Source organism: Brassica oleracea, chromosome C9, assembly GCF_000695525.1.
Source record: "Brassica oleracea var. oleracea cultivar TO1000 chromosome C9, BOL, whole genome shotgun sequence".
NCBI classification, from domain to species: Eukaryota; Viridiplantae; Streptophyta; class Magnoliopsida; order Brassicales; family Brassicaceae; genus Brassica; species Brassica oleracea.
Genome location: NC_027756.1, coordinates 2,722,367 through 2,731,233, shown reverse-complemented (window position 1 = coordinate 2,731,233; position 8,867 = coordinate 2,722,367). Strand labels below are relative to the sequence as shown.

At 33.4% G+C, this 8,867-nt stretch overlaps 2 protein-coding genes across 3 annotated transcripts; both read left to right on the top strand.

Annotated features, from left to right (window-relative positions):
- Nucleotides 1-1,660: 1,660 nt before the first annotated feature.
- Nucleotides 1,661-4,279, top strand: LOC106313438 (COBRA-like protein 9). Its single transcript, XM_013751240.1, has 2 exons — nucleotides 1,661-2,308; nucleotides 2,785-4,279. The coding sequence occupies exons 1-2, from the start codon at nucleotides 1,753-1,755 to the stop codon at nucleotides 4,215-4,217; spliced, it is 1,989 nt and encodes a 662-aa protein (XP_013606694.1). The 5' UTR covers nucleotides 1,661-1,752; the 3' UTR covers nucleotides 4,218-4,279.
- Nucleotides 4,280-7,197: 2,918 nt separating this feature from the next.
- Nucleotides 7,198-8,627, top strand: LOC106313441 (protein DEHYDRATION-INDUCED 19 homolog 7-like). Of its 2 annotated transcripts, XM_013751242.1 has the most exons (4): nucleotides 7,198-7,346; nucleotides 7,440-7,579; nucleotides 7,980-8,057; nucleotides 8,169-8,627. In XM_013751242.1, exons 1-4 carry the CDS (start codon nucleotides 7,307-7,309, stop codon nucleotides 8,490-8,492), a joined length of 582 nt encoding a protein of 193 aa, XP_013606696.1. In that variant the 5' UTR covers nucleotides 7,198-7,306; the 3' UTR covers nucleotides 8,493-8,627. The 2 variants fall into 2 exon arrangements, with proteins under 2 accessions (XP_013606696.1, XP_013606695.1); XM_013751241.1 differs by having other exon boundaries at nucleotides 7,980-8,627.
- The last annotated feature ends 240 nt before the right edge of the window (nucleotides 8,628-8,867 follow it).

Sequence of the window (8,867 nt, the reverse complement as noted above, 5' to 3'; positions counted from 1 at the left end):
ATGTTTAGTGTTTTTCCAAGGGTTTAGGGGTTTACCCAAGGATTTAGGATTTACCCAAAAATTTAGGATTTAGGATTTGAGTTTAGGGTTTAGTATTAGAACTTAGGGTTTAGTGTTTTGTTGACAACATTTTTTTTTTTTGAATTCGTTTTTTATATATTATTTTTATTTATTTTTAAATTTTATTTTGAAAAAATAATATAATTTGCAAGTTATTTGGTTTCCTTAATTAAAAGATACTAGATTTAAAATGACAATTTTTTATTGGTTGGTGAACCTAAAGATTCACCCTAGGGGATGAACCCAATAATAACTCGCGGAAAAATCTTATAGCCAGCTTTACTCCAACACATATCTTTACGTATCTAAATAAATAATACGTTTCCCCTTTGTTTGGCTGACAACGGGACATTTATAAATTATAACTACATCACCTTCGTTTTGAACTTATTAAATTAAGCAGTAAAACCTACAAAATAATTTTAAAAATATGAATACCATTATAATAGAATTTAAGAGAGATACTGTATAGGTAGTTAGATCTATAGGTAATAAACTATAGTTCTAAAACCCCATTGAACCAAATAATAACATTTACACCAAAACAAACAAGAAGTTAGAATAAATATCTGTTACAAAAAAAAGTTAGAATAAATATTTTTGTATAGGTAGTGGCAATTAAACAAAAAGAAAATGATTGATGCAGTCAGACAAAGATCAATGGTCTGTCTCTACAATTATTGTGGTTTCTTGTTTAGTATTGTTGAGTTGAGTGTAGGCTTGAGTTAGGGGATGATAATTGGTATAATGTTGCAGACATGCTGATGCGGTTAAAGTAGGTCAAACGGAAGCATGCGAGGGTAAACTAATTCAGAGATATAGCTCCAATTGGTTAATGTAGTTGTCAGAACGTTAACTAGGTGAGGTGCTGTTGTTTGGTTCAAGTTTTAAAACAAGACCTTATATATATTCCTTGTTAAGATGATATATAAACGTTTGATCTTGCATTCTTTTTGTGTTCAAATGAAATTTTACGTGGGAGTTTTTGCGGACAGGTACGCTGGATCTACACTGAATCTAAGCAACAAATATTTGGGTTTGACACCTCATAATATATCCAAAATTTTAAATATTTGGGGAAATATAACATTACATCTGTTCGGAAGGAGCTGTGAGAATTCAAATCCTTTCTGCTTCAATTTTTCAATTTACTTTATAAATGAAACAGCATTGATTTATGAGTTTGGAGCAATATTTATTGATAAACTATTATTACTGTATGTCAAAACTCAAAACTATTAAGAATATTATTCTATGTGCAATATTTATTGATAAACTATTATTACTGTTTGATCAAAAAAAAAAAACTATTATTACTGTATGTCAAAACTCAAAACTATTAAGAATATTATTGTATGTTAAATTAAACTAGCTAGAATGACACCCCTAGCCCATAGTATTTAAACTCTATTGAATAGATGTTGGCGTATTGTTGGAATGATCAAGTCATGCTAATATTGTGAAAACCAATAATTTTTAATTTGCGTCCACGACTACACTATTCTCTACAAAACCAACCTACCAACGTGCCTCGCACGAGTTTCAGACTTAAAACATATCTCGACGTGCGTCCTTGTATCCTACAACGTTATACCATAATCTCCTAAAGATTATAGACTCGTTACACCATTTGCCTTCAAATAAACATTTTCTTTCTCAAAGAGAATCACGCTTACCATTGGAGAAAGCACAATGGGGTTTCTCCTTCCGATCTTATTAGGAGTTTTCTTCTTATTCACCGTTACACCACCGTCCTTGTCTCAGCTCCCTCCGGAGATAGACCCTCCGGCTCCGGCGCCGATTTCACCCTCAGAACTTTGTAACGGAATATTCCTCTCCTACACATTCATTCTCGGCCGTCAGATCCCTCCAAACGACACAACCGATCAGCCTTATCGTTTCGAGTCAGTACTAACGGTTCTCAACAACGGCCGTGAAGAGCTCAAAGAGTGGAGAGTGTTCGTTGGTTTCCAACATCACGAGATCCTTACTTCCGCCACCGATGCGATCATCGTCAACGGGACAGATCTTCCTGCTCCGGTAGGAAACGGCACCATCTTCGCTGGCTATCCTGTTTCTGACCTCAAAACGGCCATTCAAACGGCTGGAGACTTAAAACAGATGACGGCTACGATTGAGCTCGTAGGGACTCAATTCATGGTAGCTCCTCCGGCCATTCCACTGCCATCCAATATATCGCTTGTTAACGATGGTTGGAGCTGTCCTGAGCCTACCGCTACTCCTCTAAGTAATTGCTCCAACCAATTCCATTCTTTCTTACGTTTTTCTTTTGATATTTTATATAATATTCTGTTACTTTGAATGTCTTTCTAACATAACTCACCTGTTAGGTTCGTTTTAAAGATGTTTTACCTTTTTCTACTTTTATTTTCGTTTAGATTATTTTAATGCTTTTTCAGTCCATTATGCCAATATTTAAGTTTATATTAATTGACTACACAATAGTTTTGAAATATTATAGTCAAAAAAATATTTCTGTTTTGTTGACAAAAAACATATATACTGTATATATAGATCGGTTTTATACATTATTTTAGTCTTTTCGAATTTACTTACATTATTGAAACTTTCTTTACCGCGATTTTTAACGATATGATCATCTAAAGACCATTGCTTTTTAAAAAAGAAAATTTGGTAGTATGCTGTAAAAATTATACTGAAAAGATTAATTTTCTGATTGTAACAAAATTTATTGCCCATTAGGTAAAAGACAGATAACGACATGCTGCATAAGAGACCCAACATTTGAAGTCAACACAACAACCATCACGGACAAGTTCCTTCCACGACAACCCGGAGACTTGACCATAATGTACGACGTGATCCGAGCCTACGACCAGAACTACCTAGCCGAAGTAACCATGGAGAACCACAATCCACTAGGCCGGCTCGACCATTGGGAACTAAGTTTCGACTGGATGCGAGAAGAGTTCATACAAAAAATGCAAGGAGCGTATCCAACGGTCGTGGATGCCACAAAATGCATCTTCGGTCCACAGTCCCAAATCTACACAGGACTAGATTTTGCCGACGTTCTCACATGTGAGAGACGGCCCATCATTGTGGACTTACCTCCAACCAAAGCAGAGGACCCGGTTCTAGGTAAAATCCCTTCTTGTTGTAGAAATGGTACGATCTTACCACGTACCATGGACCCTTCAAAATCAGCATCAGTCTTCACCATGCAAGTCTCCAAAATGCCTCCTGATTTTAACCGGTCCGCGCTATTCCCGCCTCAAAACTGGAGGATCAAAGGAACGCTTAACCCGGATTACTCATGCGGGCCACCCGTTCGGGTCAGCCCGACTTTGTATCCGGATCCGAGCGGTATGCCCACCAACAAAACGTCTTTTGCCAGCTGGCAAATAGTATGCAACATCACACACGCCAAAACGGAAACACCAAAATGCTGCGTTTCCTACTCAGCTTTCTTTAATGACTCAATCATCCCTTGTAACACATGCGCTTGCGGTTGCGTTTCGGAAACGCGACGCACATGCAGCGCCGAGACTCCCTCCTTACTCATCCCTCCAGATGCTCTTCTCGTACCTTTTGAGAACAGAACATCTCTTACAGTTGCGTGGAACGCACTCAAACACAAAACCATCCCTAATCCAATGCCGTGTGGTGACAACTGTGGCGTCTCGATAAACTGGCACATAGCGACAGACTACAGAGGTGGCTGGACCGCGAGGATCACCATTTTCAACTGGGGAGAAATCGATTTCCCTGACTGGTTTCTAGCGGTTCAGATGAAGAAACCAGCCATTCGTGGATTCGAGAAAGCGTATTCGTTCAACGCGAGTCTCTTGAGTATAGAAGGAGGTGTTAACAACACCATTTTCATGGAAGGTCTTCCCGGTTTGGAGTATCTTGTGGCTGAACGTGATGAGTTAGATCCAAAGAAGAATCTTAGGGTTCCTGGTAAGCAACAGTCTGTGATACAGTTCAGTAAGAAACTTACACCGGGGATTAATGTGCCGGAACGTGACGGATTTCCGGCGAAAGTTATATTCAACGGTGAGGAATGTTTGCTTCCCGATGTGCTTCCACTTCCAAGTGGTGGAAGAAGAAATGGGTTTGATACTATGGTTTTGTTGTGTATGGTGATTTTTGTTGTGGCGTTGGTAATTTAATTGTGATCTTTCTAGAATTTATATAATGTGATTTTCTTGATTGATTAGTTTGTTTTGTAAAATAAAATTGTTCAGTTGACAAAAAAAGAAAAGTAAAAATAAAATTGTTCTTTTACTCAGTGTGGCTTTGAAAATCAATATTGTAGATTTTAAGTTTTGCTTCTTCTTTTTTTATTAGTACAACATTTGACTCGCTCACTCTTTTGTTATTATATTTCTTATCGATAAAAGATTTTTGGTTTACTGATTCGATTTCAGGAAATATTATTGGTTTGGAATTTTTTTTTTGATTACCCATTCATCTTCTATTAAAATATTTTAACTATTTTAAAATTAAATAGTTCTATAAAAATTATGATGACTATTAACTTTTGTTTCTTAGAAAACCCATGTTATAAAAGTTCTCAACTTAATTTTTTTCACAAATTTGTTTTAAAGAAAATATTGAAAAGAATGGATACTCATCTAAAATTCGTTCAGAGTATCCCATATGAGATTTTTGTGGATGAGTATTTGTGATACTCATTCTTTTAAATACTATTGTTATCTTAAATTTTGAGAAAAAAAAAACTCTTTTTTGTGCACAAGTTTTGTTAGAAACTCAAAGTTGAAAACTCATGCAAAGTGGTTGCTCTTAACCACTAAAAATTACGGCCATGTTATGGGCCAAACAAGCTACAATCAGCCACTGATTTTAGCCATCATATGATATTAACACGTAGTCAGGCAAATTTGCATCCGGTAGGATGCTTACCCCTTAAAAAAAAAAATTGATATTATTGTTAGATTACAAGACTAATACAAAGAACTTAGACTATATTATGAGATTCCATACAAAATCTTCGATTGTATTGTGAGATTCCGTATAAAATGTTATATTGCAAGATTACGTACACAGTTGTACATTTAAGATAAATATTGTAACTGTTTAAACATTAGACGATAAAAATGCAACAAATTAATCATTTCATAATATTCATAAACGCTCCATCGCCATATAATAAAGACTAGAAATAAGCATACTGGTTCGATTAGTTTACCTTTTGATAAATGAAAAAACTGCCAATTTGAACTAAAATAAATTACGCCTCTGTTCGATTTATTTAAGTTTTTTTTTTAAATATAATTTAGTTATCGATTTGGACCGAGTAAACGAGTTTTTAAAATTTTCAGTTATTCAATTAGCTCTTTCAAAATATTGGTAGAAATTAAAATAAACAAACTAACTTAACAAATGAGTGAATCAAACAACTATTTCTAAAATCTTTCGAACTGAACTAAAAACAAATTTTATTGGTTCGACAAATTCAATTTGGTTTATTTCCGCATACCTAGCTAATATCATCTAAAATGTTATTATTAATATATATATCAATGAAACATTGGTGAAAGTATAATAAAATAAAAATATTTTTTTAGGATAGAACAATTGTTGAAAACCAACAACAGAAAAATCAGAGCAAAGTAAAAAAAAGTCAAATCTTGAAAATCAGGGGAAAATCTACACAAATTTCTTGACACAGAAACAAAAAGGGGAAAAATGAAAAAAAAAATGCACACAACTAAGGGGAAACACTAATTCGATCAGATTTTTATTATTAATCAATTAGAATTATTAATATTGTACCATTAATTCTAAAAACCTCAAAATCATTTTGTAAGAGTTGAAAATCTTTCATTCCAAGAAGAAATATGCATTTTCCCCTTATTCATGACATAGACTCTATAATTTATGTAATTATAGAGAAACTAACTAGATTTTGATCCGCGCTTAGAAAGCGCGGATTTGTTTGTTTTTCATTTATTAATCGAAAACTGATTTACAAATTACCATTATTTTTCATTTCGAACCATAACAATTGAGTTTTTAGGTTTTTATCATTTGTTTTTTTTCTCTTCAAAATATGGTATTTGTTCGAAATATGGTAGCTGTTCTATAATAATGTTTGAGTTTTAAAATTTGTTTTCATATCTGACCTAGATTCATGTTTGAACCTATAGACCCGATACATTGTATATAATCCTGTTCGGATTTAATGAAAAATTTGTTAATTAAAAATCCGATATAACCCGGTAAAAACCTAAAAACTCACTATTAACCCGCGATCTGATACTATTGATCCGATAACAAAATATCTTATAGTACTTTTTTAAAAAATTGATTAAATTACTCATATATTTATTAATATTACATAAATTAGTGATTCCTTAGAATTTGATAAAATTTTATCATGTTATCTAAATAAAAAATGATAATATAAAATAACTTATTGATATGACAATATTAGTTTATTTTCGTTATTAATAACCTATTATAAGTTTGTGTTTGTATTTTAGATTTAAAATTTTATTTTAAGATAGTTTTTAAAATATTCTTGAACACTCGTAATTGCCATATTAATATTATGTATAAAATGACATTATACACTGAAAAATGATATTCAAATATGTATATGATATATGGTGTAGGATATACGATTTTGGTTTGTATTGAAAATATGTATAATATTCAAATGATCTATTTTGAATATTGATACGTATATTTAAGAAAATAATATTTTCATGTTTCTTAATTCATTTATTGTTCATAATATATTTATACTTATATTAAATTTAAAATTAATATATATTTTAAATATATATATATGCCTATTATTTATAGATCCATTTAGGTGTATCTGTAGGTCCAAAACCAAAAGACTTAAATGCCATTAATGAATTTTATTAATTCTTTGTAAAAATAAGGGTATTTTTGAGAAAACTGCAATTTTCATTAAGGATATAATTTGAGAATGATACTCTTTTAATGGTATTGATAATATACACAAATTGGATAAAAAGGTATTACCAAAAAAATAACTTGGATAAAAAGACAAAAGGTCACACACGAGCCACAAAAGGCACATGTGTGAAACTGAATCGCAACAAAGCCACTTGTTAGTGTGTTTGGTCAACACTGTAAATACGAACAAAACCGAATCCACCCACGAGTTATCTCATCTCACAGCTCTTCCTTCCACTCTCTCTTTCACTCATTCTTCTAGGGTTAGCTAATCTATCTTCAATTCTTTAATTTCTTTTAACAAAAAATGGAGTCTAATTCGTTGATCAATTACCCCTCTAGATCAGGTTTTATTCTGTTTTGGCTTAATTAAAAGTACATGGGTTACATATATGTAAAGTTACCTTCTTTCTTTTGACTAATTTAACAAATGGTGGCAGATTTGTGTTTGGAAGAAGATGTGAAAGGAGAAGACAATGTGAAAGCAGAGTTTATCTGCCCGTTCTGTGCAGATGAGTTTGATATTCTTGGCCTTTGTTGTCACATTGATGAAGAGCATCCTGTTGAGGCCAAGAACGGGGTAAATCATCTTCACACTTTACATGGTTGGTTCTTACATTGATTAGGGTTTGTGTCTGAAACTTGCCTGAAATAGAAAGGTTACCTTTTTAACGCTTTACTTAGCTTAATTAAGTGAGAATTGAGCTCCGTTTAGTAACTTAGGTTCCTCTTATGTGTTATCTTTGATATAAGAACAGAGTGTTCAAATGATTAGATAAAGCTTGGTTCTTATTTTCATTTGGTTTTAGTCTGAAACTTACCTGAAATAGAAAGGTTTCTTTTTTATTCACTGCTTAGCTTAATTAAGTGAGCATTGAGCAAAATTATCACACCATTAGTATGGTAATAACTTTGGTTCTCTTATGTGTCTATCGTTGATGTAAGAACAGAGTGTTCAAATGGTTTTGTCTTTTGACTAGGTTTGTCCTGTCTGCTCAAAGAAGGTGGGATTAGACATCGTTGGCCATATTACAACGCAACACTGCAACGTTTTCAAGATATCCTTTTTGAAGTTTGGATACTATGTTTTTTGTTTTGTTCTTGTTCTTACCATCATTGCTGGAGTTTGGAGGGTCGTTTTGGTACTCCTTGATGTGTTAAGAGTTTACGTGCAGCGAAGGAGAAGGTTGCGTAGAGGTGGATATAGCTCTAACTATCTTACACTAAGAAAGTCTCTCGGAGTTGGAGGAGCTTCCACTTTCATTCCCTCATCCAATCTAGATTCTGATCCTTTGCTCTCATCCTTTATGTTTCGTCCTCCTTTGGCTAATGAACTTGTCATACCCATCACGGAAGGAGACTCTGTAACAAAAGTCTCACCTAAGGAGACCTCTCAAAGGTTATCACTTTCGAATGAAGATCAAGAGAAGGCAAGAAAGAGTGAGTTTGTGCGAGATTTGTTGTGGTCAACCATGCTTGAAGACAAGTTCTAATCTCTTACTAGTAATGGTGAATCAAGAGATGTATGTAGCAGAGCGTAGTAGCTTATGAGTGTATGTACGTTGTCAGAATGTACTTGTTGGAGGAACCTTAATGTGCATATTCAAGAAATGGAACTTCTTCCACTACTCAAGACTTAAAACTAGTCAAAGCTAAAAACTTTTCATTAGGAAAACATGTTAAAGATTGATATATATTATATATAAGCCGCTGACAGAAAAATATTATATATAAGCCAAGCTGTGTTTCAGTTCAGCCATCAAACTGTATCACAAAACGTGTTGCATCTCAAGCCATTTGTCAGCAGCTTGTTGGAAATAAGATCTTTTGGCACTCTTGAGCTCTGTTATGGTTCCATACAGATACTT

Excerpts from the sequence above, each read along its gene's own strand:
- LOC106313438 (XM_013751240.1), top strand. The coding sequence starts at position 1,753 with ATGGGGTTTCTCCTTCCGATCTTATTAGGAGTTTTCTTCTTATTCACC. Across the intron at positions 2,309-2,784 it reads GCCTACCGCTACTCCTCTAA|GTAAAAGACAGATAACGACA; the intron begins GTAATTGCTCCA and ends ATTGCCCATTAG.
- LOC106313441 (XM_013751241.1), top strand. The coding sequence starts at position 7,307 with ATGGAGTCTAATTCGTTGATCAATTACCCCTCTAGATCAG. Across the intron at positions 7,347-7,439 it reads CAATTACCCCTCTAGATCAG|ATTTGTGTTTGGAAGAAGAT; the intron begins GTTTTATTCTGT and ends AAATGGTGGCAG. Across the intron at positions 7,580-7,979 it reads CTGTTGAGGCCAAGAACGGG|GTTTGTCCTGTCTGCTCAAA; the intron begins GTAAATCATCTT and ends TCTTTTGACTAG.